Source organism: Aethalodelphis obliquidens, unplaced genomic scaffold, assembly GCF_003676395.1.
Source record: "Aethalodelphis obliquidens isolate GAN/ISIS:26980383/991018 unplaced genomic scaffold, ASM367639v1 scaffold54, whole genome shotgun sequence".
NCBI classification, from domain to species: Eukaryota; Metazoa; Chordata; class Mammalia; order Artiodactyla; family Delphinidae; genus Aethalodelphis; species Aethalodelphis obliquidens.
The window spans coordinates 9,404,162-9,416,803 of NW_020837998.1; the positions used below are offsets into that span (position 1 = coordinate 9,404,162).

At 40.1% G+C, this 12,642-nt stretch overlaps 1 protein-coding gene across 2 annotated transcripts in view; it reads left to right on the forward strand.

Annotated features, from left to right (window-relative positions):
* Positions 1-111: 111 nt before the first annotated feature.
* DIAPH2 (diaphanous related formin 2) overlaps positions 112-12,642 on the forward strand; it is an 897,660-nt gene continuing 885,129 nt past the window's right edge. For both annotated transcript variants that reach the window (XM_027086071.1, XM_027086072.1), the window contains exon 1: positions 112-490. In XM_027086071.1, the coding sequence (XP_026941872.1) occupies positions 356-490 (135 nt within the window). In that variant the 5' untranslated portion in view covers positions 112-355. The remainder of the gene's footprint in view (positions 491-12,642) is intronic.

The following is a 12,642-nucleotide window of genomic DNA, read 5'->3' on the forward strand; positions in this document are numbered from 1 at the left end:
GCTTTCCGCGCCCGGGCGGCGGACTGCGGGCACTTTGATGAATCACGTGTGCGGAGGCCCTCTTAAAGAGATAGGCACCTACTTTCCCTCCACCCTAAACACCACCCTGAGGGCGGCGGCGGCGGCGACCGTGGTAATTGCAGCCGCTCGGGGGCAGGGCTTGCCCCAGCGCAGAGTAGTGGCAACGGCTTGTCGCGTCAGGAGCCCCGGGGACGTGAACTCGGCAGACCCACTCTCTCCCCCTCTCAGGAGGAGGTGCTGCCAAATCCACGCGGGGCAGCGGGACCGCCCCGAGGGGCTTCCTCAGTGGAGGAGAGGTGGGGTTCCAGGGCACAGGTGACAGGGCCGGAGAAAGATGGAGCAGCCCGGGGCGGCGGCGGCGTCGGGCGCCGGAGGCTGCGGCGAGGAACCCGGTGGGGGCCGAAGCAACAAGCGGAGCGCGGGGAACCGGGCCGCCAACGAAGAGGAAACGAAAAACAAACCTAAATTGGTGAGTGCTCCCGCAGCCCCCGCCGGCCTTGGGGACAGCGAGAGCCCCGGGATCCTCCTGCCGTTGAACACGGGGGGACCCGGGGCCCCCTCCCAAGGGTGACCGCGACCTCGCTGTACAACTCCGGGAGCCGCTAAAGCAGCGGCCACGCCGAGGCGCGGAGACGGCGTGGGGGCGGAAGAGCACCCCCTTCTCCACTTAACCCCTTTCTCCCTCTTGGCAGCCCGGGAGGCGGTGCGGGAAGGAGAAAGGCCCCACCCCAACTTGGGGAGACCCCGAGTACCGGGTAGGGGCTGTTGTTTGTCTAACTTGTGGGCGCGAACCTTCTTTGCGCGATTCCATTCCCCTCCCACCCTTGTCAGTTGCTGGGTTTTTGCCTCTTAAAGCTTAGGGTTCGGGCAGGGGAACCTAGCTCTTTTTTTCAGTCCCACTACTTGGGAGCCCACCCACAGACTTACAGAAAAACCCCAAAACAACCAATTAACCAACCGAACAAAAAAATTCCCAAAACAACAACAAAAAACACACAACGTAGGCCCCCAGTCTTTCTACTTGACCAGATATCTAAGGAAGAGGCGCCTACATGATTTTTTTCCCCTTGCCTCTCCATGTGCTCTTCCGAGAAACATTTCTTTGGAAGAGTGGGGGGAGCGTGGGAGTTAGAGGCTGGCTGAGGTACCACCGACTGTCGTGTGTGTAATCGTCAGAGTCGTCCAGTACTTCCAGTTAGTTGATTAAGAACGCTCAAAAGCAGTAGGCAGACCGCACAAATCTCCCCGTCCTGAGAGTGTGTGCCCCAGTGGGGAACAGTCCATTTCCTGCCCCTGACTTCATGTGCAGAGGAATGAAATCTATGGGGCCTGGTATTAGATTGAGAAATACTGGAGTGTCTTCAACTCATCAGTTAAAACGGTTCCTCTTTTTTTTTTTCTCCTTCAGCTTATAGGAAAATGGTTTAATAATAGTGAAACTTAAAAACAGGTCAAATTCTTACAGTATATTGGCCAAAGACTATTTTTGCCAACACTGTCAAATATTAGGCAGACATTTATCAATAAACTTTCTAATTTGGGTGGCAGAGGGGATATGGTTTTCTAGCACAAATTCAGCAAATACTCTGTCTGAAGTTTCTTCGTTTAGGTCTGGAGCACAAGCCCCATGTTGCATATCTAGTTTTCTGTTTTAACCAGCAACTTGATTATAATAAGGAAGGAGGCAGTGACGTATAACTATAGCCTTTTCTTAGGGTATCTGGCCATTTGGTATGTACCTGTTGTGCTTCTCTCCCTTGCCTGCTGTTTGCCTTTCAATTATGAACTGTCCAGATTGGAAAACAGTGACCGAAGTGTTATCGTTACAGGAAATATGTAGCCTTCCATTATGTGGAAAGGGACCTAGTGGGGTAGAATAAAACAACCAGTCTAAAGTCTCATCAATTCCACCCTAACTTGAGGCAAAGTAAGAATTACTTGATGTGTCCTCATATTCCCCCCCCTCCCAAGTATTTACAAGTGAAGGAACTGAGTCACAAGCTCTTTGTGAATTGTCTATACTGGCAGGGGGTTAATGGGATTAATGGGTGCCCCTGTTATAAAACTTAGAAAAGTTTTGCGAGTGTATTACCAAAGTTTAATGTATTTAAAAATCCTGATGTTGAAATTTTATCAGTTTGCGGTAAAAGAGTGATCATGTTTCTTTCTTTCTTTTTTCTTTTTGGATTCAGTACAAAACTGGTTTAAACAGTGATTAAAAGTTTAAGCAAAAGTAAAAGCGAACTGATAGTTTCCACAAAGAGTTTGGTACATCTAGCAAGAGCCTTCCACTTTTAGGATGTGTGAGATCAAGAAAAAGCACTTATCTCTGTCTGTTAGTAATAACACCTTGATTCTATTCTTCCCATCCTTTTGGTCATTTGTCCTGTTTCATCTTTTATGCTTTGACAAGGTAACTAGAAAGTTATGAGATGGTATCACTTTCAGTTCCTAGCTAACACTATTTGGTGTTGAGTATAGCTTGATATAGTAGAACAAGTATTTGAATCCAAGAGTTTGTGAATATCAATGGGAAATTGCTTTTGTACTCAAAATAATTTTTGAGCCTTACCTGATTTTACAAGCAGATATGTCAGAGTTCATAAACATAAATTTAGGAAGCCATTTCAGCACATTTTAAGGCAAGAAAGTTGATCAAATAATAAGACTTGGAAAACTTTTAAAGTAAATGCCTTACTCCTTATTTTGAGTTGTCTTATTGAAGTGCTCAACATGTTCTAAGGCCATGTAGAGAGGAGTTCATCTGGGATTCTTAATAAATATTGCTGGTAAAATAAAGCTTTACCTAGACTAAATTTTATTATTTTGAGTATTATGTTGTTAACCACTGTAGTAGTCCTTAATTGTGTTTGTGTGTGTGTGTAAAGGAGTTGTGGGGGATTGTAAAAGAGAGCCATATGGTAGTAGAAATTATTTGTGTAGGTGATTATGGGGGATAAGGGTTCTTAAACTGAAGTCATATGAAAAAATTTGAGTGTATGTAGGTACATTCAGTTTTCTGGGCCTCATAGTTTTCATCAGTTTCTCAAAGGCATATGTCTCCTATAGAAGAATAAGAACTTTTGGGTTACCAGAGAGAGAGTAAAGGAAATGCCGGTTGATTCCACTTGAAGGGACTGGGGAGAGGAGGAGGTCACCGACAAGGGAGAAGGGAAATAACACTGACCACACGAGTGGTAGATATTGAAGATAGTGCGTCTGGGAGTAAGCGGTTAATTACACACATCTATATAGTATTAGCTAAAATGAAAGTTTTTACTGCATACAAAATTTAAATTGATAGCTATGGCATAGTGGATGCGTACAGTATAAGGCTTGTGATTCAGTTGTTTTCATTTAGTTTCTCATTGTTCTGGGAAACTGGAGAAGGAAGGCATGTTTTCTATAGAGAGGAACTACTTTCATTTATATCCTCAACCTTTTGATGGGTATTAGAATTTTTTCAGAGCGACATTTCAGGACTCTTAACGACTTCTGCTTGAGATTAATTAAATCAATTTGACAAAGCTTACTTCCATTTTCTTCATCTGTGCATCCTCATAATGACCCTTTTATTTTGGTTCTTTTTAATGAAGGCAACCTTGTTTTGGACTCATCACAGTTTGGATAATGCCTTAGTAGTAGAGCTTTGTATTTTATGTAACTATCTGGTTAGGCCCAGATTGTAGCATGTCATCAAACAGCATGAATCTTAATTAGTAATTTGATGTCAACCATGGAATGTATTTTGTCAACTCAAGTAGTACAGAGAGCTCTAGAAGTGTCATGAAGGGGACATCCTAAATCCCACGTTTTTAAGGCAGTGACTTAACCATTAATAGAGGCTAGTGTTAAGGTAGAACCAGCAGTCCTCACACACATACCATGGTGTAGAGTGGCTTAACATTCTTTGATGTTTTTGCATTTTGACTTTGTGTTTCTGTATAATTCCTGAAGGCTTTGGTTGTTTAGATAGTAGAGTCACATTAGTAACTTGAAATAACAGAAGTTAATATTCTGGTTCTTACATAACTTCCTGAGTATTTGGTTATTTGTTTTTAGTTGGATAAATCATGTTTTGATTTTAATTGATAAAGGCTGAGCACAGTGTGTTCCTGTATGACACACACTTACTGAGCATGTACTATGTTCTAGGCATTATTCCGAAGATTGGTGGTACAAAGGTGCCATTGTCTAGTGAGGGAGACAGGGAAGTTAATTAATGACTACAGAGTGGTGTGATAAGGAACAATGGGAATATGTATTAGCAGGGTGATAATAGAAACGTGGAGAGGCATCTGAATCTAATTGGATGCTTGAGTGTGGTAAGGAAAGGCTTACCACAGTAGGTGACATTTGCACCAAGGCTTGAAGAATAAGGCATTAATTGAAGAAGGGGAGGGAAAGGCATTTAAGAGTGAAAGAACAACGAATACAAAGGTAGAGAGACGTGGTAGCATGTCCAGTAAAGAAGCTGTGGATAGATGTTAGTGGCTGAAACAAAGGTTCCATATGGTAGACCCGTTAGAAAAGAGAGTGAGTCCAGTTCATGATGGGTATTTGTATGCCATGTTAGAGTTTCAGCTTCTTTCTGAAAGCCATACTAAGTCATTGAAAAAATGCTAAGGAGGAGACTGAGCTGATCAGAATTGTGTTTCAGAAAGAAACTTAATACAATGGAGAATTTCTTGGACAAGGATGCCAGAATGGAGGCAGGAAGACCAGTTAGGAGGAGCAGAATGGTTAGAGACCTGGATTCCAATTGCAGTGCATCCATTCATCCATTTCCTAGCTCATCCATTTACTCGGCATATTTCTCTACATCTCGGTTTCCTCCTGCCGATCCATTGCCTCTCCTTCCTGCTACCCACCCTGAACATCTTCACCAAATTGGAAATGTCCACCATATTTCTCCTTTATAAATCTAACCCGCCTCTCACAGTCCAGCTGGTGCCTCATAATTCTCTCATTCTTCCATTAAACTTCAGCTTACTGAAGGCTCTTCCTTATTCTGAATTCCTATCGTGGGTCTGAATGTTATATGCTGATCTCATACCTCCAAAAGATTTTAAACTGCTTCTGGGCAAGGGTCCTGCTTTATGCCTATTCTTGAAAACCTTGCAGACCGGTGCTGGTGTGAAGAGCTACTCAACAAATGATTATTAGCTGGGGATTCTTTCCCTATAGGCCAGACATTTTGAGAGTGTAAATTGTTGAAAAGAGGCTTTTTGAAAAAGAAATGTGCCATTTTTTCTCTTAGAATATATGCTTCATCAAATGAACCTATCTGTACATTCTTCTGTGTCCTTTCTCTAATTTTGAAAGTCGAGAAACTTCTTGGCTGGACGATCTCATCCCTTACTGCCTCGTTTGTTTGGTTGGGTTCTTGTGATGTCACAGCCTGAACTTCCATGTGGGGAACCAGTATCAAAAAAAAAAAAAAAATGGTACAAATGAAAGTATTTACAGAACAGAAATAGAGTCAGAGATGTAGAAAACAAACTTATGGCTACCATAGAAGAAAGGGGGAAGTTGGGGAAGGTGGGATAAATTGGGAGATAGAGATTGACATATACACAGTATTATATATAAAATAGATAACTAATAAGAACCTACTGTATAGCACGGGGAACTCTTCTCAATACTCTGTAATGACCTATATGGGACAAGAATCTAAAGAAGAGTGGATATATGTATATGTATAACTGATTCACTTTGCTGTACAGTAGAAACTAACACAACCTTGCAAATCAACTATACTCCCATAAAAATTTAAAAAAAAACAACTGATGATGACCCAAGTAATATTTTATTGGTATTAATAGGAGATATCAGATTATTGGCTAAAGAATACTGAATGGAGGACCAAAGGACCTGGGTTCCAGTATTTATTCTATCTTTTAGTTGCTTGTGATCTCTGATGAGCTGTTTAATACCAGAGGTTTGAGCCCTTGATTAACATCTGCCAGTTAGCGATAAACGCTTCCCTGATTTGCTTTACAAGGTGGTTTAGATAAAACACAGTAATGAATGCGAAAGCATATGGGAAATTCTATATTGCTATGCAAGTATAGAGCATTATTGTTAACCCCTTGCATTACCTGAATCAAATGTATTGTGGTTGGATAGTTTAATGGCTTTCTTGCAATTTGATAGTTCTAAGATTATTATTGTATGAAGTGCCATAATATGGCTGCATGCTGATTGATTGCTTATTCTCTCTCCAATTCCATTTGTCCATTTGAAAGATTATACATTCTGTCCTTCTGCTAATAATTCTTTGTGTTTAATGAATACAAGATGTGAGTTTAACTTTTATTTTTCACTGTAATTTTTTTAAAAAAAGAATCAGGCTATCCTTTTCTTTCCATGTGTCAATTTGAGGCATTTAAAATTTCTGTTAAGAAAGCTTCACTAGATACCTATGACAATTCTGTCTTGTCAGGCAGCTTACTGCTGTTGTACAAATAAGAAAACTGAGTCACTGATGTGTTAAGGAGTCTGACCTAGAGATAAGTTTAAAAGCTCTCAGTTCTCTTGTCAAAGTTAGCTATAGCACTGAGTCATTATGCTTCAGGCACTCTGAAAGTGAAAAATTATTCAATCTCTTTTTTTGTTCCTTTTTTGGAACAATTATCATTGTAATCCACCTAGATTTCACTCTGAGTGTCAAGAGCTCTGGCAATAGCAACATGTCATTGAAGTAAAATCATATTCTTTTCCAACCTGGTCTCAAAGAACACTGTAAATAACAGGATGCTCTGAAAATAGTACATACATAATATATGCTAATTTACATGAATAAGCACATTTGACTAAATAGCGCTGGATATCAGTAGCACCATCGGGATGATTATTGAAGACCCAACTTTCTCCTGGTCCTATATTCCGTCTGCCATGCAGAAGAGACCAATTCCTTCTGTCAGATTTTGGCTGTTTGATATTTTCTTTTGTCTCATGACTGAAGAAACTAAGATGATGGACACATGAGTTGAAATACAGTTATATACTTGATATCCAAGTGGGCATCTTGTAGAAGATACTCAAGTGGAAGACAGCTCAAAAATGATGCATGTAAAGGGAGGCTGAGATACATTTTCACATAGCTATTTATTATGAATGTAGTAGAAATAAATCAATTCACACTAATTTAAAACTTATTTACCTGATCAGGCTGAATCCGTTTCAGTCTAAATGATTTACTTGGGCTGTAGCTTGAACAGACATTCAGCTGAATCTTGATCCTTGCTTGCTTTATGTGAGGTGGCCTGGGGAAAAGGGTATTGGTGCCTTTCTCATGAAAGGATGTAGAAAGCAAAATCTTACTAATCACCACTTACACAGGCTTTGGTTTAATGAAGGTTTTGCTGTATTGCTTTAGCGAGAGTCAGCTACATTGCTACCAGATACAGAACAGCAAATCGGCCTCCAGTCTCTCCGTCTGCTAGGGCTCTATGTCGTGGTGCTAGTGCAAGTGAGAAGTTTCTCAGCTGGCTATTCAGGCAGGCCTAGGTAGGAATCTACGACTTCATTAGGAATGAATGATTTCACAAACGTTATTGATTCAATCACCTGGCAATTCTGGTGTTCGTCCAAGGGAGAAAAGATGTTGGGTAAAATCCTTAAAAAAAACACCTCTATTTGTTCTTCTGTGATAGATATCCACATGCTTTTGTAAAGATTGCTCAAAATTATGAGGAATTTTTCTGTACCTTTAATTTGTTGGTCTTTCCCCTAGCTAAAAGTATCAATAAAAGAGCTAAAATAGAGTTTTCACTTTAGTTATAATATGGGCTAGTTAATAAGGCTTTTTAAATAAAAGGTATGAAAAATTTCAACATACTAAAAAGTAGAGAGGATAGTATAATGAACCACCATTGGGTATTATACCATTAACTATGTATAGTAGTTATTTTGATTTTCAACATTTGCTTCATCCATCCTTTATTTTTTTCCGTGCTAAAGTACTTTAATGCAAATCCCAGATATCGTCATTTTACTCCTGCGTACTTCAGTGTGCATCTCTATAAAAATTACTGACTTTGTCACATCTTTAAAAATTAACATATTCCTTGGTATCATCTAACACTCAATTCATAATCAAATATCCCCAGTTGCCTCAAAAAACAGATTTTTAATCTCATGTGTGCCTAATTAATGTACATGTCATCGAGCTCTTTAAACAAATACAGCTTTAAATTAATGGTAAAATGTCGTTCAAAGTTGCTCCACATAAAGTGCTATCATAAAGTATCAGCTCCAGTTAAGTTCACTTGTGTCTTTAATTCTGTAGAACTATCTGGAAAGTTTGACTGTACAAGTGTGGAGAGGCTCCTTAGAACAGCTACTGTGTTGAGAAAAGAGACCAAATTAAGATTTTTGGCTCCACTCACTAATTGGGTAATCACTCATTCTTCATTTTGCAATTTGTGGAGTGGGGTTATATGCAAGAATTACCCTCCCAGGGAAGTTGTAGACAGTTGGGCAAAGGACCGTCTTCTTGAGTTCTGTCAGTAAAGGGTTCATGTAATTCTTTGATACACACGTATATAACTAAGTTTATGTTACTAGCTCTAGTTTCAATTTCCATACACAGGCCAATTTGGTACTTGAAGTGTCTGTCTTTGTTTTTTAGCCTTTTTAATACACTCTAAGTTGCCGCATATGGATAATTGGGTGAGCAAAGCTTTACAAAGAAGTCTGAACTATTAAGTTTCCTTATTTAGACATTTGTGGGGTTAAAATTGAAAAACCAGGCTACACTAATGAGGTGATAGAGCTGGGGATGGGTGGAGTGGGTAAGTATGAGAAATCGACTTGGGCAAAAGGCCTACACTCCACGCAGATTTACTAAAGAAATTGTGTAACCACTACTTTCCAGACAGCAATTTAGTGCTGTTATTGTGCTGCGTGGCAATAGGCATATAATTTCTTGAGCTTTGCGGACTCAGGTAGCTTTAGGCTGGCAACCCATCTCCACCCTGCAACTTCTAAGCTAACCATTTACTGACCCAATCAGGTGGGTGATTTTTCCTCAAAACAGGAGATGAGTGATAATTGCTGGGGCTGGACAGGTGGCGTTTTTCACCTTTCGTTTTGGTCGAGGGAGGGACAACTCTGGAGGTGGTGTTTTATGTGCTTCAAGATCAATCACTGATAAAATCTCAAAGGCTTAACAGCATATTATGCTGGCTGAAGCTGCTTAAGGAAGATTCTATGTGGAGAAAGCAAGACCTTGTGTAGACTGCACACTGACATTTTGAACTTAAACGTGTAATCGAGACCAGGGCCGCTGTGTATGGTTGGGCCCCGCTCACGGGTGTGAGACCACAGAGGTCACATCACTTACCAAATCATTTGCCTATTCACAGGACTGTGACTTCCGGGGACCACTTTTCCTAGTTCACACAGAGGTGCCATACGGGCTAGCTACCGCAGTTAAGACCAGTTGGATTTTATTCTCACACCAGATGAGAAATTCAGCAAGGCACAGAACTTAGTTTAATGTCTCATTTATCATAGGTGTTTTCCATTTGTCATTGATTCGGAGAAAACAGTATAAGGTGTCCATGTATGTACTATGTTGTCCTAAACCTGCTTGTGAATGATTGCAGCCCTCAAATGTAGAGAGCTGTGTCTTTGAAGATCTAGGCTACAGGTTCAATATGTTGATTACTTTCTCTGACCTAAGGCTCCTCCCTTTCTGCCCTCCTCCTAGTCATTTTCTTGACTTTCTTGTCCCGCAGTGCTTCACATGGTTACAGATTGTACAGGTAAGACTGCATTTTTTTGAAGTTTGTGTCATAACTCCAATTTCTCTTCACTTACATTGCCCACGATTCAAGGCAAGAACTTATGGAAAGTTAAGATGGGTTAAAATAAATGTGGCAGAAGCATTTCCTCTAATAATATGCTCTGCAGTCTAATACCTTGCATTACAAAATCAATGTGTTCCAGAAGAGTCAGTGTGTACACAGAACGTTTGTGAGTAGAAATAATCTTTTCTTGGGCTGACCTCACAGCTTGTTTTTCATTGGCAGTGCATTAGCTTGCATTTTTCTCCCCCTTTGGTTGAGTAGCTAATGGTCTTTAAACAAGCTATTAAAGGGAAGAATAATCTTACAATGCAAAAAAATAAAAGTAGCCTGGATTTTATCCATGCTGGTGGTTTGGCTTTTCATGTATTTGTTTTACTAAAGCAGCGCTAACTCATGTTCTCTGATCTCTAAATTCTCAGGCTTGCTGCGTATATCCTATGCTTGCTTCATCAGACCGTTTTCAGATGGTCTTGTGAATTTCTGAGAGCTCCAAATCCTCCATTTTTATATAAGCCGAGTAGGTCTGAGACCAAATACGAAGCTTTAAGTGGCCATATCTCTGTGTAAAATGGAATTGAGGCATTACCTATACCTTAAAGTAGGAATTGTGCAGGGCTCCATGCTCTTTCTACCAGCTCTGTTGTAGCTAATTGTGGATCAGAATGTTACATTACAAACCCCTGCTTTCAGCCCTCCCTTTAAGTAATCTATTATCACTTGCATGTTTCCAACCCTGAAGATCATCACCATCATTTTCACTTGTTTCTGCAAATATTATTAATGGTGTATCCTATGGCATTACAAAATCAGAAGTAACATACAGATGGGTGGCCAATGGATAGGAAATCAATGACTGAATGTGAAAGATTTATTTAAAAGCATTTCCTATCTACACCTGTCATCAACCATGTTGCCATAAACTAGTAGAAACTTCATTTTGATCTTAGTACCACCGCTTCGTGTTTTCAAGGTGCATCTTATTTTATAGAATCATGCTATACAGAGTTGAAATAAGCTAAATAGGATATATAACTGATCCTATTAAGTTGTATTTTTTTAAGAGCTTCTTGGCAATTTAAAAAGGTTATATAGAGAGTAAGCTAACTACTTCTTAAAATGTAACGCTGGGCAAGTCACTTATCTCTTTTCTCTCTGGGTGTCAGTTTATTCTGTAAAATAAGGGAGTTGAAATAAAGTCTTCAAGGTTCCATTCAGCTCTGACATTCTGGGAGTCAAAGGTTATTGAGAGCTGTAATGAATCTGCCCTAACATAAATACATGACATCTGGGTTCTAGTTAGAAAAAAAGTTGGCAGTCATGAAAGATGACTGTTTAAGGCTGAATGCTAAGGATGAAAATACAAGTTAACTTTACTGTCCTGTTTCTGGAGTCTGAGTTAGCCTAGTTCAGTGAAGGTAACGTCAACATGGTTTTAACCATGCATTGTGTGCAGGGCCCTGCTGGCTCTCCTCTGGGTCATCCTCATCCTTGGGTGGTAGCCTTGGTTCACTGACCAAGTGCAGTACTCAAGCCTGCCCAGAACTGATTCTCAGTAACCAGTAAGATCATACGTGCCAGTTGTTACCCTAAGTACCTTGCATGTATTGGGTTGGCTAAAAAGTGCCTTCAGTTTTTAAGTAAAAATAAAAGACACATTTTTCATTTTTACCAAGAACTTTATTGAACAACGTATTCACGCTTTTGTTCCGCTACTTTCTGCCATTTTTCAGGCAACTTCATAATTCCATCTTCCCAAAACTTTTTATCTTTTTGAGCAGAGAACTGTTCCAGGCGCCTTTTACAGTCTTCCAGGGAATTGAAAGTTTTTCCCTTAAGAGAATTTTGTAAAGAACGAAATAAATGGAAATCCGAAGGTACAATGTCTGGTGAATAGGGCGGATGAATCAGAACTTCCCAGCCAAGCTGTAACAGTTTTTGCCTGGTCATCAAAGAAACATGCAGTCTGGCGTTACCCTGATGGATGATTATGTGTTTTCTGTTGACTAATTCTGGACGCTTTTCGTCAAGTGCTGCTTTCAGTTGGTCTAATTGGGAGTAATACTTGTTGTAATTAATCGTTTGGTTTTCTGGAAGGAGCTCATTGATCGAGGACTCCCTTCCAATCCCACCATATACACGTCACCTTCTTTGGATGAAGACCGGCCTTTGGTGTGGTTGGTGGTGGTTCATTTCGCTTGCCCCATGATCTCTTCCATTCCACGTTATTGTACAGTATCCACTTTCCATCGCCCGTCACAATTTGTTTTAAAAACAGAACGTTTTCATTACGTTTAAGTAGAGAATTGCATGAGGAAATACAGTCAAGGAGGTTTTTTTCCCTTAACTTCTGTGGAACCCAAACATCAAAGCTATTCACATAACCAAGCTGGTGCAAATGATTTTCAGCGCCTGATTTGGGTATTTTGAGTATGATGGCTATCTCCTGCGTGGTATAACATTGATTGTTCTCAATTAATGTCTCAATTTGATCGCTATCAACTTTAACTGGTCTACCTGACCGTGGAGCATTGTCCAATGAGAAATCTCCAGAACGAAACTTCGCAAACCACTTTTGACATGTTCGATCATTCATAGCACCTTCTCCATACACTACATAAATCGTTTTTTTGCATTTTGGTTGTGTTTTTATCTTTCTTGAAATAATAAAGCATAATATGCTGAAAATGTTGCTTTTTTTCTTCCATCTTTAATACTAAAATGGCTACACAAAAATTCACCAATTTTAATGTCTTTTTTTAAATGCATGCTGATATGACAGCTGTCATGTACAATCTAACAGAAT